The following is a 24,030-nucleotide window of genomic DNA, read 5'->3' on the forward strand; positions in this document are numbered from 1 at the left end:
ATCCCACTTTGACTAGAGAACAAACTAGTTGATGCCTTCTCCTCCTTCAAGCTGGCTTTTGGGAGTGAGTTCTACACTTCTCCTTGTAAGGTTGATGCATGCCTAGGCTTGTATCAGTAACACGCCTTGTCAGGAGCGTTAGTTTTGGTCCACCTCAACAAATTGGGCAATGATGTTGGGGTCGGTGGTGATGCCTAGTTGATGCCTTATAAGAGTGTCCCCTCCTCCTTCAAGCTGGCTTTTGGGAGTGAGTTCTACACTTCCCCTTGTAAGGTTGATGCATGCCTAGCGTGTGGGATAGGCTTGTATCAGTAACACGCCTTGTCAAGAGCGTTAGTTTTGGTCCACCTCAACAAATTGGGCAATGATGTTGGGGTCGGTGATGCCTAGTTAACATCGGTCTAAAAGTGAGCAAACCCAATAGAAATAATTTATGTGAGTACAAGTGAAGGCACATTAGCACGGTGCTCTATTTACGGATAATAATGAGAATGTTGCGCTAATATAGAACTAAAAACATGCTTCATTCTTTTAAGGCAAAATTAGGCGGATATTATCGGATTCTTCCAAATAGTGGTTCAGTTTCTAAAAAAAATGTTACGGGAGTGTCAAATTTCCGTTGAATCCCCTCACATGCTAGACACACGAAGATAAAATAAATTTTTTTTCTTTTTTCTTTTTGTTACTCGTATTTAACTGAGCTTTTTTCTTAATCATTCAAATAGACGTGCAAATCAAAACTAACTCCAAGTCTCCAAATGAAAAAGTCTAAATATAACCAAATTAAAAACTCTAACATAACCAAATCTAAAAAAAAAAAAAAAAAAAAAAAAAAAAAACTCTAACATCATAATAAGTACATGAACACCTAACAAAACCTGCCTCCGGGTGTATAGCCTGGTTGATTTATGCAATAATTAACATAACCAAACAGATATTTTAGACATAGAATTGTATCGCGTAATAAGTGATTTTTTTTTTGAACAACTTTATTTATTGCATTAATAAAAAACTACCTCTCCTAGCAAGATGCTAGGAGAAGGCGACTAGTTACAATGGCTTTATAAGTCACATGTTCCACGTTACATCACTTTTTCCTAAATTAACCATCGGTACCTAATTAAATATTAAAATTTGCTTACTTCATCCTATTCCTAATCGAAATCGAAAACTACCTCCCTGTAACCATCATTGCTTGTAAGAGAATCATCACCCTCGTAAAGATCTTTGTTAGTTTAATCTTAGCCCTTGAAAAGCCCAATGCATCTCCATCTTCCAGGTGCTGTACACTATTTGGGTATTAGTAGCAGTAAGTTTGTCCACAAAGTGATAACAGACATATAGAAGTTATGAGCCCTTTTATTACTTGATAACTGATCATTTGGATTATGGTTTATCCCTAACAGGTTAGATGGGTCAAATCACTATATTAGATAAAGGGAAAATTAACAGAAATATGTCAAACGGGTTTACTCGTTACCCAACCACCCATTTTGTCATATCTATTAGCTGTCTATGTATGAGAAAGAAATTTACCGCAGCCATGTAACTTTTTAGAATGACTAATTTCTGCATCTCATCAGCAGTGGGTATGCACATCTGCTTCTGCCGTTAATCGAACTATAACAGACACATTTTGAGAGCATTAGTCAATGAACATGTTTCTTTAACGAACTAAAAAAGAGACAAATAATCATGTATCTTAAAATGTGTTGTAGTAGCTTTCAACCATATAATATATTTAGGGAATAAATGCTATTTGTTTGATCCTACCAGTTTTGGCAGGCATTAATAAGTTCACTCAACCCAACTGAAATGTAAATTCAAAAGTATAAAACTTGTAATGGTTCATTCAAGAACTTCAACTCCACCAAAATGACATTTTTTAATTTTTATTTTGTAAAAGGCAAAAAATGACATTTTTCATGCATCCCAGTTTCACTTGGGTTATGGAGAGTTGTGTGCTGCAATAGCATCAACTAGATGCAAACATAACAAATAATGACTCGGTACACGTTATATGAAAGGACATAATCAGCATAACAGAGATACAAGTGTATTTTTCAAGTAATATCATCCGCGATATATCAATGACAGTCCCAAGATTTTAGAGCCATGAACATACATCTTCACTTAACTTTTAAGAACTAAAGAAGATTTAGAAAAGGTAAGACAATTAAGAGAAACACGAATAAAGGTGACCCAATCTTCTTTCGGGTCCTACCAATTTTTTTTATCTGTTTTTCTAAATATTATTAAACTTCACAACCACCAAACATCAAATAAGTAACCCAGCATATCTCAAAATATGAGGTGGCAAAATGGGAAGATCTAGTGGGGTGGATAATGGGTCAAAACGGGTTCAGTTCCAAAAAGAAATTTTTTATGCAAGACAAAACAGGTACTTGAGTTGACCCGTAACACTATCCCAGTTACTTTATAACGTCGATGTTAAACACATTTCACAAAATACTATTGAGACACTTTACGGTTTAATGCTTAAAATGTCACTATGAAGACGTTCAACACGTTTGACTGGTTCTGTTCTTTACCCAACTATAATGATTTGAAATGAAATATATATACAACAAAAAGAACAATACCTAATCAACTAAAAGTGATGTATGGAGAGGTTAGATGTAGACAATTATTCCTCTTACCTTAAGGTAAAGGGGAGTCGTTTCACCACCTACGGATAGACACTGATGACCATGAAAGTCTCCTAAATAATTAACCTAATCGACATAATCATATCGCTACACCTAGCCACGTCGACAACATTATCCTTATACGGTCATCTTATGATGATTCCTACCTCATTTCGAGCACCTAGAACCCGAGTACACAACTTGTGGTCCCTAATCGTAACCGCCCCTGAACCCTTCTCTTGAACAATATGAACACTTTTCGCCTCCCTAATCGTAATCCTATCTGGGGTCGCTAACCTATTACCACCTCTAAACCCTCTAGACCTACCCACCACTACGCTAGAATGACATGGCCTCAAGTAACCATGTCTACGTGTAACGTCTATTTTGACCTATAAACTACCAAAAAGATACAAGTAATAATAAACAATAAACAATTAATAATATAATAAAAGTAGTAATAGTAAATATAATTTATAGCGATAATTTATAAAATTCAAAATATAGTAATTGCTAATATATTGATTTAAGCAAATTACAACAGATAAATTTAATAATTGGGGTTATATTTTATTGTCTTAGTAATTACCTGCCTGAAAATTATAATAATATGCATACATAAATAATTATATGTATACAAATATAGAGTTTAAAAACAAACGAAATCAGGTGGAGAGGAACGAATTCTCAAAGGCAGTAACAATATAGGGAATGTAACAATTTAGGAAAGAGCAAGGGAATTTTGAAAACAAACACAGCTTGAAAAACACGGAAAAATTCCAACGGCCAGCGGCAGCACCTAGCGGTCCACGGCGGTGAACAACGATTTCAGGTGTTTCCGGATTTTTTTTAAAAAAAAAAAACCCTTGCAATTGTGCCTGGTGTCGTGGTGCCGTGATGCGGTCCTCGCAGCTATATAACCGAAAGAAACCAAAAAGTGACATAGAAAAAAAATCCGATGACCTAAGTAAGTGGCGCGTAGCGACGCATTTCGTGACGGTTGCCGGAGAAAATTGTACCGTCTGGTTCGGGAAAATGTTGCGAGTATATTGGTGCATGTGGTGGCTTCTATTTGCTCGTAATAGGAGCAATTTTTGTTCAGAGATTTGGGGTTCTTTCCATTATGGTGAAACAAGAGGCTAGAAAGAGACGTTAAAGAAGAGATTATACCGTCTCTATCTTCTTTATCATCTCTATCTAGCGATAACTTTAGATAATCATTATCTCTCTCTTCTTTATCGACATAATCATATCGCTACACCAAGCCATGTTGATAAAATTATCCTTATACGCCGATCTTATGGTGATTCATACCCCATTTCGAGCACCAAGAACCTAAGTACCACAACTTGTGGTCCCTAATTGTAACCTCCCCTGAAACCTTTCATCCTCGTCTCTTGAACACACACTATGTCCACTTCTCGCCTCCGTAAGGTATCTACAAGCTCATACGACTTGCTTGTCAATGTTCCTACATTGCAACTACCTACTCTAATCTTAACTATGGTCGCTAACCTATTACCACCTCTAAACCCTCTAGACATACCCACTCTACGCTAGGTAGAGATGACCTCAAGTAACCATCTCTACATGTAACGTCTGTATTAACCTAAAACTAACCAAAAAGATACAGGTAAAAATAAATAATTAATATTAATAGATAATATAATAAAAGTAATAATAGTAAATGTAATTTATAGCATGGAATTGATAATATAGTAATTACTAATATATTAATAAAAGCAAATTATAGAAACTGATAAAATTAATAATTACGATTACATTTTATTGTCTTATTAATCATATGTCTGAAAATTAAAATTATATGTATACAAATATAAATTATAATTATTTGTATACAAACATAGAAGATAAAAACAAACGAAATAATTTGAGGAGAGGAACATATTATTAAAGGCAGTAACAGTTTAGGGGATGTAACTAGTAAAGAGTAAGGGAAATTAGAAAACAAACACAGCCTAAAAGGCAACGAAAAATTCCGACGAAAGCATCCAGCGGTCTACGGCGGCAAACGACGATTTGAGGTGTTTCTGGATCTGAAAATAAACCCTTGCAACTGTGCCTGGTGTTGCGATGGAGTCTTCACTGCTATATATCCAAAAAAAACCCAAAAAGGTAACCAGGAAAAAAAACAGCTGACCTAAGTGGGTGGCTCGCAGCGGTACGTTTCGCGACGGTTGCCGGAGAAAATTGTACCGTCTTGTTCGGAAAAATGCTGCAAGTTTATTGGTGTAGGTGGTGAGTGGTGACTTCTAATTCGCTTGCAATTGGAGCAATCTGCATTTGCGTTCAGAGATTTGGGGTATTTTATTTTAATTTATAACAGGAGACCTAAAAGAGAAGTTAGGGAAGAGAGAGATTCTATATATTATAACGATAACTTTAGATATTATCTATCTTCTTTAACGTCTCTAACCTCCACTTTCACTATCATAAATCAAAAAACGATCTCAAATCTTAGGATCGCAAATTTCTCCTAATTCCGAGTGAATTAGATGCTACCACCTACACCAATAAACTCACAACATTTTCCGGAACACGACGGTACAATTTTCCCTAGTAACCGTCGCCACGCGCGACCCACATAGGTCAACGGAATTTTTTCCCGGCAACTTTTTTGCGTTTTCGGTTATATAGAAGCGAAGACTCCACAGCGACACCAGGCACAGTTGCTGCTTTTTATTTCAAAACCATAAACACCTCAAAAAAAGCAAAAAAGGTTGTTGCGCGTTTCGAAAGGGGACACTTTAAGGAGATCAGCACGTGTTTCGGGAGGGGACAATTTCATATAGAACTAGGGCAGAAGAGACATATAAGGAAGACATAAAATACGCAAAGAAGGTTGTTGCGCGTACAAAAGAAAAACTGTATGAAGATTTGTATAGAAAATTAGATTGGGCGCAGATGATATCTATAAGATAGCCAAAGCAAGGGAGCAAAGGTTTGACCTCATAAAATACAAAAGTTAATGAATATCACCTTGGACAGAAAGTCTACTATGAACACATGCCACATAGATCCTGATTTTCTACCATGTTCTGCATCACTTTAACCTCCTACAAAAACAAAGTTCATGATCAGGTACAGACCCTTTGGCACTTAGATAAAGCAATCAAGGCCTGTAATGCAATGAAATGCATCCAACGATCAATAAATTTACCAATCTACCTGGTTGAGATCAATAATTAACGAAGTTTGACAACCAGGATCAAAATAATCAACATTAAATCAGCTGACTGTCCGCCAACAACGTAGAATTATAATCAGAAGATGAACCCTAGAAAATATTAGGGTCTAGATGCTTATGTTTTTCTATGTTTGTACTAATTAGACGATCGACTTTTGACAGGTTTTCATTTTTGTACGATCAACTAATAAATTGACTAAAGCTAACATTCTTGTGAAGAAACTAGTGGAGTTTGGAAAATTCGAGTAGAACTCTCTCAAATTAGTTTAAAAGAAGTGTGAATAGGGTAAATTTGCTTATCTTTTACATAATCAGTTTTGATGCACTCGGTAAACTCACTTTTTGCACTATAAATAATCAAATACTCAGAAGCAGATAACCAATTCCATGAGGTACGACTGGTACACTTCAAGAGATACAACTACCTTAAGAGGTACAACAGGTACACTTTAACAAACTTCAACAGGTACGGTGGCAGGTACACTTTTCCTGACTTTTGACTGGTGTTGACCGACTTTGACCTGACTTTTGACCCTTCTTACAACTTTTCCCGATTTTTGACCGTTAACCGATTATTTTCCAATGTTTCCTCTAAATCGGGTCGGTCTAGTCACCAAGGCTGCGGCCGTCTCAGCTTTTTTTTGCAACAGTGTCCAAAAACACGAATGCAAACATTTTAATATGAATGAAGGATATAATTTGAGTTCATCTTTTAAAAGATATGGCTCGTTTTGAACTACAATCTACATACCTTGATGTACTGTAGAATGAAACAGCCCATGAGGCTGCAAGATAACTCTAGGATGCATAATCTTTAAACCCAAAGGTACAAAGAAAGCGAATAATCTTGAATTTCTATAAAACATATCATCACAAAATTGAGATGGGTGTCAATGAGATTCCTTTATCTTTATATTTGAGAAAGATATCTCGGGCCTCAACAAATCTTGCAGACTTGACTAAAGCATCAATAAACAAATTACACGTGAAAGAATCAGGGTTACATCCGTTAGCCTCCATTGATACAAACAATTCTTTAGCTTCTTTATATCTCCCCAAATCACACAACATCTTAATGAAAGCACTATATGTAAAGTTATCGGGAGTCAACCCTAAAGTCAACAAGGTCTCAAGGACCTTTTGTGCCTTCTCAACCTCCTTTATCCTACAAAAGTTCTGAATTAAAGCATTGAACGAAAAAACGTCCGGCTTTACTCCATTGACTTGCATTGACTTTAACAACGCCTCTGCTTTAGACTTATCACCGATCATACAGAGAGAACGGATTAAGATATTGTAAATTATAGCATTTGGGTGAACACCCCACTTAACCATCTCATTTAAACATTCGAAAGCATCATTAATTTGGCGGGTCCTACAAAGACCTAAAATTAGCGAAGTGAAAGTATAGGTGTCGGGTTTAAAACCGTACTGAAATAGCATAGTAAGAAGCTCACGTGCTTCATGCATATCACCATTCTTGCAATGCCAAGATAATAGAGTGTTGAAAGTAACAAGATTAGGTGAAATACGACATTGAATCATATCAAGAAACGTTCTCATTGCTTTATCAATCATACCCGTCTTGCAAAAACTGTTAATTATCATGTTATATGATATCACATTTGTTAAAAGTCCCTTTTCAATAATCTGATTTAAATACCGATTTCCCTCCACTAATCTTCCATTCTTGTATAACGACTCAACAAGAAGAAGATACGTACCGAATTCACATTTCACACCTCTTCCAATTAGATCGTCAACAATATCACATGTTTCCATGAGATCAAATCCTTTAAGTAAACAAGTTATAATCATATTAAACGTACTAGTATCAGGGATATAACCTCTCATTATGACTTTTTTCAAGAAAAGAGTGGTTTCTTCATATAAAGAATTGCTCGAAAGACTTTGTAAAATAGATTTGATGGCTGTTGCAGGCAAGACTTTGTCATTTTCCACAAAATTCGATAACAAATTAAAAGCCTCGAGTGGATTAGCATTACGAAATACACCGTTAACTAATGATCTAAAGGTAGTATCATTAGGGTTTACATTATTCTCTTTCATCCTCTTCAAAACCTCAAAGGCTTCTTCGATTCTTTTGGCATTACAATACCCATCAATGAGTATTGTATATGTATATACATTCGGAAAAAATCCCATTTCTTGCATTTGTTTCACTAATCGTAACCCTTCATCTACAACTCCAACTTTGCACACTCCATGAATCAAAAAGTTATAAGTAAACCTATCCGGTTTACATCTATCAGCCTTCATTTGTTGAAATTTTAAATATGCTAAATCGAGTGCGTTCGACTTAATTAGCGCATCGATCACCGCATTATACAATCTAGTACTAGGAGTAACCCCTAAAAACGAAATCTGATCGAAAACCTGAACACAGTACTTAGCTAAACCTAATCTCCCCCAACTACTAATCAAAATACAAAGTGAATCCTCTGTAAGACAACACCCAGAACTCCTGACAAGATCAATAACCTCTTTCAATAACAAAACTGGACCTTTTCGATAAAGATTATTAGCTAAAACACTTCGAATTGATAGATCCTTTGCATATAACGGATTAATATTTGAAACCCACAAATAAAAAACTAAACTTTGTAATGGGTTTTCTTGATTTTGCAATACACTTACAATAACCCTAGGGTTTAAGCTAATTTTATTGGTTTTTAAGTCGTGGTTCAACAAAAAGTACCAATCTTTACGTGAAAGAATTTGAGAAATGTAGTGATGGTCAATGGGTTTATGATTGTGGGTAGGTTTGGTTGAAGAAAACTTACCTCTTGCGGTGAAATTAGTGGTTGTGGTTATAGGGTTTTTGTGGTCAATTAAAGAGCTTGACTGATTTTGACTAGTTTTTGAACTTTGATTTGGGGTTTGTTGAATCCCAGAAGCAAGAGCAGAAAGGCGTCTCATGTCTTCGAACAGGAGCTCCAATTGAATATTTGAGATCAAGGAATGAAATTAAGTCTCCATCTAATGCTCTAATTTTGAAACCTGATAAAGGGTGTGTCAGTGGTTTTAGACCTTCAATCTGATGTGGCTTTTAAACGTTAAACCTAGGACGACTGCTGAAAGAACTTTGTAGTATCAGCGTTCATTAAATTAAACGTTCATCAAATGATTTCACTAACGAAATCAACGAGTTTTTTTCAAGGAAGGCCGTAGTTTTAAAAAGTACTCGTATTTAAGAATCTGCTGTATTTATAGATGGAAAGAAGAGGAGATTGATGGATTAAAAAATAACAGTGATTCTCGAGTTTTAAATTTCAGCGTAAATGAGAGGAGATTAGATGATTAAGAAGGACAATACCTTTAGATTTTGTCACCAAAACTCTCCGCCCATATTTGGACGGATTGGGAAGGATAGTAAAACAATCTCATCCCTTTTCTTCTCCACTCTTTTCCGCTAAAAGAAAGACTCGAGAATACAAAAAAGTATTTATCGTATTCGATTCAATTTTGTTTTATTTAGGGGGTGTTTGAATTAGCGATTTGAAAAATAATTATGCGTTTTAAATAATTGGAATCAGATAATCAGCTGTATCAAAACGTAATTTAGATGAACAGTGTTTGAATTAGATTATGTTGTTTGAGAACGTAATAATTTAATAATCAACTTTTTAGTGTTTGAAAAAATGAAATTATTTGATTATTTAACATGTAAAATTACCAAAAGAAACATTCTTTTAAATAAGAAATATGTAAATGTAAATTTAGATACTAAGAGCACTGGGAGTGATGAGTGAGGTCAGTTGGCATGTGACTTGCTGAGTCCGAAAAAGTGGGGAGTGGTGACCTATGTCACTTGGAGTATGTCAGTTTTTATTTTTAACATTATTTTAATGATTTTAAATATAACATAAATTAATATAATTATAAAAATTAATATAAATAGAAATAACTTCATTAAAAAGTAAAAATCACACATTACATTAAATAATTAAAAATTACAATTCGTTAACTATTTCGCTATCGCGATAAAGTCATAGATGCGAAACAAGAGTATGTCGAAGGTACTCATGCTCGTCTTTGTCACGCAACTCTTTTGTCTTCTCAGCATATACATTACACATTTCGTACCAAGTTGATCCTTGTAGGTTGTTGACAGACAAGTAGTAAGATTTATTTTCAGCGATGTTAAAACCGTTGTCTTCAATTATCATGTTGTGCAATATAATGCAACCATACATGATTCTTTTGATTGCGTTTACGGTATATGCCCTATCAGGTTGTCTTAAAATACCCCAACGACCTTGCAAAATTCCAGATGTCCTCTCAACGTCTTTACGAGCTGCAGATTGTTTCTTTGTAAAGTATTTCCTTTTTGCATCAACAACATTTGAGAACCCCTTAACGAAAGAAGCCCACGAAGGGTAAATCCCATCGGCAAGATAGTAGCCTCGATCAAAATCAACGTCCCCAATTTCGTATGGAACTTGAGGAGCCGTGTCAGTTAGTAAACTATCAAACAATGGAGATGCATTAAGGACAATCAAGTCATTGTTCGAACCCGCCATTTCAAAATATGCATGCCAAATCCAATTGTCATACGATGCAACGACTTCCAACATGATTGAGCCTCCGAATTGTGAGGTGATTAAGTCTGTTATGACGCGACGCAAAGTTGGGCTTCTGGTGGAATGGTACCCACCTTTGGCTGGTTTGAACCCGATAGCGCCCCTAGCTGACCAACGCGCTAATGATGTTGTCGAGGGTAAAGTTACTGTGTATAGGCAGGTTATGGTGGACGGGAACGTGCGCTATCCCCCTACTTCTTTCTTCATGGAGGTTCTTAGTCACTTTAATATTGGCATCGGACAGTTGCATCCTTACAGCGCATGTCGCGTTATTTTCTTCGAAATGATTTGCCGTCATTACCAATTTCCTCCCTCGCTAAACTTGTTCAAGAACGTGTTTTCATGTCGTAAGAATCAATAGAGCTGGTATTCTTTCAATGACAGGATTATGTTTGTACGGCGCACGAAAGCTGGGGTGCGCAGGAAGTGGAAGAACTCGTTCTTCTTTATCGACGATTCATTTATCCCGCTTGCATATAGAAATATCTGCGCGTGGCATACCGGTGCTATCAGCGCGGAGTTAAACGTTAGGCCTCCCCTTTCCCCTGATAAGCAGCATAGACTTGTTCATTTTTATAACCGCGAACTCCCTATCCGTCCATATAGCTCCGATATTTTAAGGGTTGCTAATATGTGTCCCTATCCGCCTGCCATGCCAGTTATCTTAGACGCCGATGATAATGGTAGGCGGCAGATGGGCGTTATTTTTGCACTTGTTTTCTCTTTATCACTTGTGTCTAACTTAGCATGTTTTATTTGCAGAGATGCGTCTAGACAGGCTTCTGGCTTTACGCGACATTGAGGGCGTTCATACTGAGACGCCTGATGTGGAGAATCAGGGTGATCAGGACATGGACATCGATGGGCAAGACCAAGATGATGCCGCTATTGGCGCCAGTGGGTCTGGTAGCGCCAATCAGCGCGAGAGTCATGTAGACGAGGACTCTTGTCAGGCGGATATTGAAGGGGGCAAGGCTAGTGAGCCCTCAACTAAGGGTGGGAGTAAGCGCAAGCGAGCTAAAAAGGGAAAAGGTAATAACCAGTTGTTTGCACGTGCCGGGGCATTGCGCTACCTTTTTTGTTACTAACCGGTTGTCTTCTTATTTATAGAAGCTCTCCTGCAGTTCTATGTGTGACGACCCGAAAATTTCCGACCAAATTTAAACTTAATCTTTATATAATTCCGACTTGATAAGCAATGAATTTTAATAAATCTTGAACCTCCGGAAAGAATTTTACACAAGCTTTTGGTCACCCTTTTATTCCGACGATTCACGAACGTTATAACTTGATTTAATTATTTAATTATTTAATTATTTAATTATTGTGTATATATATGGATTTATATATATATATATATATATATATATATATATATATATATATATATATATATAACTTGAAAATATGATAATTAAATATCTCATTAAGTATACTAACAAAGTATTATATATATATTTTCATACTACTAATTTAAAGAATTTCCAAACAATATATATGTTACTATTTAAATGACGTAATTAACTTATGTTAAAGTGTATTTACATACAATGTATTATGAGTATAAATACATCCTTAAAAGTATGGAATACACTTTATAATGTATTAGTGGAGTATTATGTCATGCATGACATCATCAATTTAACTTATACTAGATATTAGTAAAAAAAAAAGATAACATAAAGTATTTACTATTCGTATATACCAATAGTAATTTGCATGATTGATGTATTATGTCATGCATGACATCATCAATCTTATTATGCCATGCATGACATAATGGTTTTTAACTTATACTAGATATTTTTCACAAAATGACAATTTACAACAAGTATATAAAGACACCATATGTGATCAAATATTTACCATTCCATTTTCTAATTTTTACTTCAAGTTTATTTACACACACATACTCTCTCTAGTTCTAGTATCCCTTTCTTTATTCTTCATCTATTTCTAGCAAGTTCAAGCTTCAAAATCAAGGTATTAACATTGCCTAAACTTTTGTTCAATTCATATGTTTATAGCTATCTATATAAGAGTTTATAAACTAGAACATAGTTTAGTTGATTCTAAACTTGTTTGAAAAACTAATCTAATCTTTTTAACTTAACTCTAATAACACTTTATTATATGTATTATGATGTTATATTAAGTTAATATAAGAACTTATAACTTGTACATATGAAGAACACCTTGAAACTTAACATATATCGCTTAATCTCTATTCGGTAAAAAGCGGGCTGTTTTGGATTGGGAATTAAAAACCTATCTTAGACTTTGAGTTCAAGGCTAAGACTTTGGAAATATGTTAATATATGTAAATAGGACTTCCAGTATTTTTTTCATGATTTTAGACAAAGTGGAATTATTTTATCAAAAATCATATATTGGGTGGATGCCGGGATTTTTCCAAATCTGTCCACCGACACAAAAAAGAGGGTAAAGCTTTAAAAATTAATACTTGGGATGAACTTTTCGAATTGGTTTTGTAAAATTTACTTCTTAAGGAATCCATAGCAATTTTATTCACTTTAAACGGAGTTGTAATGAATATTTGGTGAGCAAAATAAAATCTGCTAAAATTAACGTTGTATGGACGAAATTTATATTATAAAAACTATATTAACCATATTCTTGCTAACTTTTCCTATATCCTATATATATTTGGACATGTGATAATGCTAAAAACGAACATATATTTCATAGCATTATTCCTCAAGAAAGACAAGCTTTTAGTTGCAATTGTTCTATTTACAAGTGATATTCGTTTAAATAATAAAAGGTGAAGACAAAAGACAGATTCGACAAATTGAAGACAAAAAGGTCCAAAGAGCTAAAAAGTACAAGATACAATTAAAAAGGTTCAAAATAGTAATGAGGAACGTCTCAAAATGACAAGAGTACAAGTTACAAGACGCAAAGTACGCGATTTAAAATAATACGCGAGGACGTCCGAAAATCCGGAACCGGGACCTGAGCCTAGAAGAAACGCCCGACGCAACGGACCAAAAATATCTAGTCTACTATGCACAAGAATATAATATAATATATATATAATTATATTATATTATATATTATATTATATATTATTATTATATTACGTCGGCAAGAAGAAAACAAACTAATTTGGCTGGATCCAGAGTGGCCATGCGACTCGCATGGCCAGAGGCACAAATCCATGCGAGTCGCATGGAGTGAAAATGTTGGTCAGGTCCTATATAAAGCCAGTTTTCTGCCGAGTTTTACACATAATTTTAATCTCTCTCAATATATACGATATATATATATATAATTTATATTTTAATTTTAATTTTAATCTTAAATCCTAATAATAAGGGTATGTTAGCGAATGTTGTAAGGGTGTAAGTCGAAATTCTGTCCGTGTAAAGCTACGCTATTTTTAATCATTGTAAGTTATGTTCAACCTTTTTACATTAATGTCTCATAGCTAAGTTATTATTATGCTTATTTAAAACGAAGTAATCTTGATGTTGGGCTAATTACTAAAATTGGGTAATTGGGCTTTGTACCATAATTGGGGTTTGGACAAAAGAACGACACTTGTGGAAATTAGACTATGGGCTATTAATGGGCTTTATATTTGTTTAACTAAATGAAAGTTTGTTAATGTTAATATAAAGATTTACAATTGGGCGTCCCTATAAATTACCATATACACTCAATCGGACACGATGGGCGGGGTATTTATATGTACGAATAATCGTTCATTTAACCGGACACGGGAATGGATTAATAGCCACTAGAATAATTAAAACAGGGGTGAAATTACATTCAAGGGTAATTGGTGTAATTGTTAACAAAGTAGTAAAACCTTGGTTTACACGCAGTCGATAACCTGGTGTATTCATTAAACAAAGTATTAAAACCTTGTTACAATTCGAATCCCCAATTAGTTGGAATATTTAACTTCAGGTATAATAATAATTTGACAAGGACACTTGCATTTTATATTTATGACTGATGGACTGTTATGGACAAAAAAACCAGACGGACATATTGAATAATCCAGGACAAAGGACAATTAACCCATGGGCATAAAACTAAAATCAACACGTCAAACATCATGATTACGGAAGTTTAAATAAGCATATTCTTTTATTTCATATTTAATTTCCTTTATTTTATATTTAATTGCACTTCTAATTATCGCACTTTTATTATTTGTTATTTAATCGCACTTTTAATTATCGTACTTTTTAATTATCGCAATTTTATTATTCGCAATTTCATTATCGTTATTTACTTTACGCTTTAATTTAAGTCTTGTATTTATTTTATATTTTACATTAGGTTTTAACTGCGACTAAAATCTTAAAATCGACAAACCGGTCATTAAACGGTAAAAACCCCCCTTTATAATAATAATATTACTTATATATATGTTTGTATTTTTATAAAAGTAAACTAATATAGCGTTGAGCTTTGTTTAAAGATTTCCCTGTGGAACGAACCGGACTTACTAAAAACTACACTACTGTACGATTAGGTACACTGCCTATAAGTGTTGTAGCAAGGTTTAAGTATATCCATTCTATAAATAAATAAATATCTTGTGTAAAATTGTATCGTATTTAATAGTTTTTCCTAGTAAAATATAAACTATTTTATATACACCTCGCTTCACATCAACATGTTATCATTAGTATAACAAAATATTATAATCTTGATTAATTCCGAGATTGTATATATATAATAATCTTGGTACGTTCCATGACAATACGTGCACAATACGTTTTGATAAATCCTAAGACAATACGTACATAATACGTCTTAGTTAATTCTAAGACAATACGTATACAATACGTCTCTGGATTGATGCAAGACAATACGTACACAATACGCCGTGGGGTAATTCTAAGATTATATATATACCGATTAATGGACTGTTGGACTTTTTGAACTATTTTGGACTACTAACATAAAATGTTAAAAATTATTATATAAGTATTATATGAACTTATTTTTTTTCATATGTCGTATTATTATCTGAATCATTATTATTGTTATAGGTTCGTGAATCCAAGGACGACGGTCATATTTTTAATAAGTTAAAAACTTATTATTATTATACTTTTACTACCGTGTGTATATAGTCTCATTTTTAAACTCTACAAATATTTTTGGATGAGAATACATGCATTTTATGTTTTACGCCATGGACACAAGTACTTAAAATATATTATACGTTGAGTTGTACCACTTTGCATATCTTCCCTAATAGCTTGGTAACTAATATTTACATGTTGTAAGAACATGTAAGCGCGAATCCTATTGATAGATCTATCGGGTTTGACAACCCCAACCGGGCTAGTCACTCTAGCATTGTAAACGGTTGCTGATGTCGTAGCTTGGGGGTACGAAATAGTTTATATTTTTACTAGGAAATACTATTAAATATGCTACAATTTTACACAAGTTTTAATTATTTATTTACAAATGGGATATACCTAAACCTTGCTACAACACTATAGGCAGTGTACCTAATCGTAGAGCAGTGTAGTTTTTAGTAAGTCCGGTTTGTTCCACAGGGAGCTGGCTTATTTCACACTATATTTTAAACAATTATATTCGTACAAAATATATTATATTAATAATATATAAAAGGGGGTTTTACCGTTTAATGACCGGTTTGTCGATTTTATATTTTAAGCGAAGCGTAAAGTAAATGACGATATTTAACTAACAATATAAAATAAATAACAATAATTAAAATGACAATAAATAAAAGTACGAGGAAATATGAAATAAAATATATTATGCTTATTTAAACTTCCGTAACCATGATGGTTGACGTGTTGATTTTAGTTTTATGCCCATGGGTTAATTGTCCTTTGTCCTGGATTATTTAATATGTCCGTCTGGTTTTTGTCCATAACAGTCCATCGGTCATAAATTTAAAGTGCGAGTGTCCTCTTCAATTTATTCTTATACCCGAAGTCAAATATTCCAACTAATTGGGGACTTAAACTGTAACAAGGTTTTAATACTTTGTTTAATAATTACACCAGGATATCGACTGCGTGTAACCCAAGGTTTTAATACTTTGTTATCAATTATACCAAGTGTCCTTGTACATGATTTCACCCCTGTTTTAATAATTCCATAGACTATTAATCCATTCCCGTGTCCGGTTAAATGAACGATTATTCGTACATATAAATACCCCGCCCATCGTGTCCGATCGAGTGTATATGGTTATTTATAGGTACATCCAATTGTAAATCTTTATATTAAAATTAACAAACTATCATTTAGTTAAACAAATATAAAGCCCATTAATAGCCCATAGTCTAATTTCCACAAGTGTCGTTCTTTTGTCCAAACCCCAATTATGGTACAAAGCCCAATTACCCAATTTTAATATTTTTAGCCCAACATCATGATTACTTTGGCTCAAATAAGCATAATAATAACTTAAGTACGAGACATTAATTTAAAAAGGAGAACATAACTTACATTGAGTATTTATCGCGTAGTGTTACACGGACAGAATTTCGACTTCAAAAACCCGTAAAATAACCTTTACATAACCCGAACTAATCTAATATAAAACTACCCTATATATATATATATATATATATATATATATATATATATTTATTATTTATTATAGAGTATTATTATTATTATTTATATTTTTTTTACTCGCAGAATTCGTGACCTTTTATAGGCATTTTGGAATTTGGCAGCTCCGCGAGTCGTGGAGTTTTTGGCCTTCAAACTCCGCGAGTCGTGGAGTTTGAAAATCCAGCTCACAAACTTTTGGCTCCTAGCTTGTCGACAGAATAAATATATAAATATAAAATATAAATAATTAATATAATTATTTATATATTATATTATGTTCTTGTGCATAACGGACTTGTAATTTTTGGTCCGTTGCGTCGAGCGTTGATAGTAGACTCATGTCCCGGTTCCGGATTTTTAAACGTCCTTGCGTACAATTTAATATCTTGTACTTTGCGTTTTGTAACTTGTACTCTTGTCATTTTTAGACGTTTTTCATCAATAAATTGAACCTTTTGAATTGTATCTTGTACATTTGAGCTTTTTGGACGTTTGTGTCTTCAAATCTTTGTTTTCGCCTTTTGTCTTCGCACTTATTTATTTAAACAATTACAATGAAAATATAATACAATTACATATGAAAACCTATTATTTAGGAGGGATATTGTTATGAAATATATGTTCCTTTTTAGCCTTATCAAATATCCCCACACTTGAGCGTTGCTTGTCCTCAAGCAATACATAACTTGAAATAAAATCACACTTCACTCGAATCACTTTTTTATTCTCACACTTTATACATCAGTGATTTTGATACGGTGGTATAAACAATAATAGTAACGATAGAACCATGGTTAAAGGTGGGTGTGCCATCCACAGTTGCCTCGGGTTTAGGTCAACGACACTTGCAATCAAATAGCCGATTTACTTTCGGTTTCCAAAGCAAAGTGCACATTTGAAAGGCGGTTTACAGTCCCACATGACTATGAAAAATGTAGATCCTTAAGGAAATTGGATCTTTATGAAAATATTTGATCTTTTGAAAATTCAATCTAGCTTTTACCCTAGATAAGTTTTCCGGAATAACCCTTCACCGGTGTTTGCAAAATATTTTTTTGTGGGTTGTGTGGGTTTCAGATTTGAAAATTTTAGCTCAACACTTGTGGTTTTGTGTTACCCACTTGCTAACCTTGTATTGGGAAAGCAACACGTCCAGTATACTTGCTCCGTATATTACCTTTCGGTAAACTACCATCCGGTTGTAAAGGATAGCGATGAACAAGAAACTGTTAAGGCAATGTCCCGTGACTTGCTTTTGATTATGGTCTATAAACGTGTCGGATGCTATTACTATCCTTTGTAGGAGCAATAGTAAAGATCATCCTATGATTTTTCGGTCTGGCACAAGGTCCTGTCTCCGACCATGCTATGCAACCACCGTTCTTACGGTTGACACCTGATTTGGTTCAGGTGACCTAATGAATTCCAGGTGAATTCCTAGGATTTTACGTTCAATGGTAATGAACGCATTGAAAATGGTTTTTCAGAAAACAAATCGGTTTGTATTTTTGATCAAAATATTTTCTCGTTCAAGCTCGAGTTTAGATATCATTGAATTCCATGAGTTTGTAATTCTCAATCTTTAAGGTCAATCTCAAGGATTGAGTAATATCAGTCTTAAAAGCTGATTTTTGATCTTTAAGGAGATTATCCTTTCTGGGGATCTGATTCATTAGTCTTATCAAGCTAATTTGCACGGTGCCCTCCCCATTTTACAAGACAGATCCTCTCATGGTTAGGATAAGTCTGACCATTTGGCGACCCTGTTTGATGCTGAGGTCCGTGGATTTCCTGCTGATTTTAGTGATGACTTTTCTAGATTTTTCGTCAACCTACAGCTGGTCTGGACGACAACTTCTTGGCCTAAATCAAGAAGCGCGTGTCTTTTTCGGAAGACTTTACTTCCTTTAAATGATGGAATTGATTCATCGTGTAGATCCATCTTTCATTACAGTAAATCGGGTAAAACAGTTAATTTAGTCCAAAACAAAAGCACCTGCAATAAACTTTACAGAAACATGTGATTGATAGTTTTTAATTGAATAACTTGGTACATTCTCCCCACACTTAGTTTCTTTCTTTGCCTTTTTATTCTCCTTTATTCCATTTTAAATGAATTCAAGCGTTTTAGGGTGTTTCTCAATTTATGTCCTTTCCGAGGTAATGATAATTTCGGTATTAACACCTAGTTTTCACCGTTCATAAATATATATAAACATGATTTTAAATTCATTTAGTTGAAATTTTTTCAAATTTTCATAAAATTTGGCAAATAAACCAAGTATAAACCCGAGAGAATTTATAACCCTTCCCCACACTTGAGATCATGCAATGCCCTCATTTGCATGAAATCAGACTATAATTATAAATTCATGAGGGTGATTAGTGTAGAAAAGTAATTAAAAATACCCAGTTTGTAATTACAAAGCTCGTCGAATGATAGATGGCGCGCCTCATCGTTCATTCCTTCTTTTGTTATTTCACACATGTTTTTCTTCAAAAACGGTTGCTTTTCTGAACTGTTTGCTAATATTTGAAAATGCGTCTTTTACCCTAATTGTGCATTTTTATTAACGAGTTATGCACTAACCCGAACCCCTAATTTAACGTTAAGTGGGGTTAGACTTCCCCACACTTAGCTGACGACATGTGAAGTCGGTAGAATAAGTTCCACGAATTAAAATAGTGAGCCAGTTATTTACATCTCGGGTGGTATATATTATATCAATGGGTTTAAAGTTTAGACCCACCCGATCGTCACTACTTAATTCTTTTTTAAGTGTAGCTTTTAGTAAATGGATATGTCTCTTTTCTGGTTCTTGGTCAAATGGATCGATATACACCGACATACATATTTATATAGGGTGGACAATTCCTAACATTTCCTTCCGTTTATTCTCGGGATCAAAGTTTTCACCTCTATTACCCAATTGGGTGAAATTCGAGGTGTCATTATCTATTACAGCTCGTAGTTCATTTTCGGTAGATTACTCGTCTATTGAGAATATTGGGTTGGAAGGTTGTGTAATGGTGAAGTTCGGTTTGGTCTCGGGGGTAAAATTTTCAACGTTATCGTTTTCCCAAGAGTACCAATTTGTCACCCTTACTTCTTCTTCATCATCCATTGATGGATTGATGATTTCGTCGATAGAGGCTAATGTGTCATTATGTTGTGAAATTGGTAAGACTGAATAAAAAGTATCATCGGGATAGTTGGAGATTTCGGAGCTCTCGAATTCATCAAAATTCGATGATATGAGATTTTCTTGCACAATACTCCTCAGATCAACAGGTGTGTAGTCTGATAGAGTTTCAGCTTGCCAGTTTACAAACTCTCTCATTTGTTCATTTTGAGCATTGAGTTCTTCAAGTTTGATTTTCATATTGTCTAATAAATTTTCAGACACGTAATTTTCCTCGTCTACTGGTTGTTGAGTTTGGAAATATTCTTGGGAATAATCCCAATTTGAATTGTATTCTTCATAATCATTCCATTCAGGTTCCGTGGGTGCGTAATTTTCCATAGGAACGTAATAATAACATTCCCATGTTGAGTGATAATCTCCACAGATTTCACAACCAGTTATTGCTTCGTCATTCGTGATCCAAGATTGACCGAACGAATTTTCATCAACACCCGTTTGAGAGTATTGATTTAATTGATTTTGGATATCAAAAAGAGTTTCCATAGCCTTGTTTTCAAAATTTTCCATTTTATTGCGATGGCCAAATTTTAGCTACAATGTGGTGCATTTACTAATTATCCTATTAGTTATAAAAATAGAAAAACTTATATAAGTTGTCCAATTAATAGACTTTATTGCTTTTGCCCACGTTTCGAATAGCCAAAAGATGCAGCAGGGAGCCAGAACCCTTTAAATCGGAAGCTCACAACTCAGCCACTAACAAATCCAACTATTACTACGAAGCAGAAAATTATCAACGTCCATTAATTTAACCACATAAATAATTTTTCTTTCCGTTTGATATAGTAGATAAGAAATAGAGAATATTTCTAAGTCCTAAAAACTAAAGCGTCGAGAAATAAGAAAGAAAAAGAATGCGCGTCGAAAAACGTCGAAAAATAAAAATAAGAAAGTAGCGAGTCGTGACTTAAAAGGCACTAAAATTTTAAAATCGTCGCAAAATTCTAAAGCACCTAAATCTTAGTCTAAAGAAATAGCACTTAAGGGATTTTACGGCAAAGCCTAAAAATCTATACATATAAAATAACTACGGAAAAACTAATTTTAAAACTAATTGCGAACGAAAAATATATAAAATATTACGATTACACTAAATAAAAGGATACAAATTATAAAAAGTGATAAAATTACTTATTTTTATAAAAAATATTATTTTTATATTTTTATGTTTATATTTTATAAAAGTATAAATTTTTTATATATTAAAACTAAATATAATTAATTATAACTAATTAATTTAAAAAACTTAAACTAAATAATAATAATAATAAAGTAATTAGGGTTAAATAATAATAATAATTAATAATACCCCGTAATTAATGCGAAATAGGGTTTCTGGTCAGGCTGGTCAGGGCGGCTCCGCGAGTCGTGGAGTTTTAAGCCTGCAAACTCCGCGAGTCGTGGAGTTTGAAAAAAACGTTTTTTTTTTGTTTTTTTTTAAATTTTATATTGTTTTTCTAAAAATATATAAAAATATATTTATACAAAAATAAATTAAAAATATAGCGTTTCGCCGAGTCCCCGGCAGCGGCGCCAAAAACTTGATGTCGTAGCGTGGGGGTACGAAATAGTTTATATTTTTACTAGGAAATACTATTAAATATGCTACAATTTTACACAAGTTTTAATTATTTATTTACAAATGGGATATACCTAAACCTTGCTACAACACTATAGGCAGTGTACCTAATCGTAGAGTAGTATAGTTTTTAGTAAGTCCGGTTTGTTCCACAGGGAGCTGGCTTATTTCACACTATATTTTAAACAATTATATTCGTACAAAATATATTATATTAATAGTATATAAAAGGGGGTTTTACCGTTTAATGACCGATTTGTCGATTTTATATTTTAAGCGAAGCGTAAAGTAAATGACGATATTTAACTAACAATATAAAATAAATAACAATAATTAAAATGACAATAAATAAAAGTACGAGGAAATATGAAATAAAATATATTATGCTTATTTAAACTTCCGTAACCATGATGGTTGACGTGTTGATTTTAGTTTTATGCCCATGGGTTAATTGTCCTTTGTCCTGGATTATTTAATATGTCCGTCTGGTTTTTGTCCATAACAGTCCATCGGACATAAATTTAAAGTGCGAGTGTCCTCGTCAATTTATTCTTATACCCGAAGTCAAATATTCCAACTAATTGGGGACTTAAACTGTAACAAGGTTTTAATACTTTGTTTAATAATTACACCATGATATCGACTACGTGTAACCCAAGGTTTTAATACTTTGTTATCAATTATACCAAGTGTCCTTGTACATAATTTCACCCCTGTTTTAATAATTCCATAGACTATTAATCCATTCCCGTGTCCGGTTAAATGAACGATTATTCGTACATATAAATACCCCGCCCATCGTGTCCGATCGAGTGTATATGGTTATTTATAGGTACATTCAATTGTAAATCTTTATATTAAAATTAACAAACTATCATTTAGTTAAACAAATATAAAGCCCATTAATAGCCCATAGTCTAATTTCCACAAGTGTCGTTCTTTTGTCCAAATCCCAATTATGGTACAAAGCCCAATTACCCAATTTTAATATTTTTAGCCCAACATCATGATTACTTTGGCTCAAATAAGCATAATAATAACTTAAGTACGAGACATTAATTTAAAAAGGAGAACATAACTTACATTGAGTATTTATCGCGTAGTGTTACACGGACAGAATTTTGACTTCAAAAACCCGTAAAATAACCTTTACATAACCCGAACTAATCTAATATAAAACTACCCTATACTATATATATATGTGTGTGTATATTATATATATATTTATTTATTATTTATTATAGAGTATTATTATTATTATTTATATTTTTTTTACTCGCAGAATTCGTGACCTTTTATAGGCATTTTGGAATTTGGCAGCTCCGCGAGTCGTGGAGTTTTTGGCCTTCAAACTCCGCGAGTCGTGGAGTTTGAAAATCCAGCTCACAAACTTTTGGCTCCTAGCTTGTCGACAGAATAAATATATAAATATAAAATATAAATAATTAATATAATTATTTATATATTATATTATATTCTTGTGCATAACTGACTTGTAATTTTTGGTCCGTTGTGTCGGGCGTTGATAGTTGACTCATGTCCCGGTTCCGGATTTTCGAACGTCCTTGCGTACAATTTAATATCTTGTACTTTGCGTTTTGTAACTTGTACTCTTGTCATTTTTAGACATTTTTCATCAATAAATTGAACCTTTTGAATTGTATCTTGTACATTTGAGCTTTTTGGACGTTTGTGTCTTCAAATCTTTATTTTCGCCTTTTGTCTTCGCACTTATTTATTTAAACAATTACAATGAAAATATAATACAATTACATATGAAAACCTATTATTTAGGAGGGATATTGCTATGAAATATATGTTCCTTTTTAGCCTCATCAGTTGCATAGTACTTCGTTTTTACTACACTTGGTACAGTGTAGGGAGATTTCATAATAAAGGGAATATGCCACATTAATGGTTAAGTATGGTTACCGAAGCGCTCAACAACTTATAGAATACTTTTATATACTTGCGAGTGTACATATATTTATAACTATGAAATCTTGTGGTCTATATTTATATCGATGCTAAACCTATATATCTCACCAACCTTTGTGTTGACTGTTTAAGCATGTTTATTCTTAGGTCCTTAAGAAAGTCTTCCGCTGTTGCATTATCTGAGCAAGCTGTGCGTGGAGTCTCATGTTTTTGTTTAAATGAAGTGTTGCATTCAATAAAACCTTTGTCATGTATT

At 33.6% G+C, this 24,030-nt stretch overlaps 2 protein-coding genes across 3 annotated transcripts; both read right to left on the minus strand.

Moving 5' to 3' along the window:
• Positions 1-1,538: 1,538 nt before the first annotated feature.
• On the minus strand, positions 1,539-8,958 carry LOC139843312 (uncharacterized). 2 transcript variants are annotated; one of them, XM_071833386.1, is made up of 3 exons: positions 6,608-8,958; positions 5,649-5,725; positions 1,539-1,620 (listed from the first exon to the last, which is right to left on the minus strand). In XM_071833386.1, exon 1 carries the CDS (start codon positions 8,794-8,796, stop codon positions 6,727-6,729), a length of 2,070 nt encoding a protein of 689 aa, XP_071689487.1. In that variant the 5' UTR covers positions 8,797-8,958; the 3' UTR covers positions 1,539-1,620; positions 5,649-5,725; positions 6,608-6,726. The 2 variants fall into 2 exon arrangements, with proteins under 2 accessions (XP_071689487.1, XP_071689488.1); XM_071833387.1 differs by having other exon boundaries at positions 6,282-8,958.
• Positions 8,959-9,866: 908 nt separating this feature from the next.
• LOC139840834 (uncharacterized) lies at positions 9,867-10,454 on the minus strand. The gene has a single exon (XM_071831078.1). The coding sequence runs from the start codon at positions 10,452-10,454 to the stop codon at positions 9,867-9,869; it is 588 nt and encodes a 195-aa protein (XP_071687179.1).
• Between the last annotated feature and the right edge of the window lie 13,576 nt (positions 10,455-24,030).

Source organism: Rutidosis leptorrhynchoides, chromosome 4 (genome assembly GCF_046630445.1).
Source record: "Rutidosis leptorrhynchoides isolate AG116_Rl617_1_P2 chromosome 4, CSIRO_AGI_Rlap_v1, whole genome shotgun sequence".
Classification (NCBI taxonomy): Eukaryota; Viridiplantae; Streptophyta; class Magnoliopsida; order Asterales; family Asteraceae; genus Rutidosis; species Rutidosis leptorrhynchoides.

Bases quoted from the DNA above. Each gene is read 5' to 3' on its own strand.
- LOC139843312 (XM_071833386.1), bottom strand. From the start codon at position 8,796: ATGAGACGCCTTTCTGCTCTTGCTTCTGGGATTCAACAAACCCCAAAT.
- LOC139840834 (XM_071831078.1), bottom strand. From the start codon at position 10,454: ATGTTGGAAGTCGTTGCATCGTATGACAATTGGATTTGGCATGCATAT.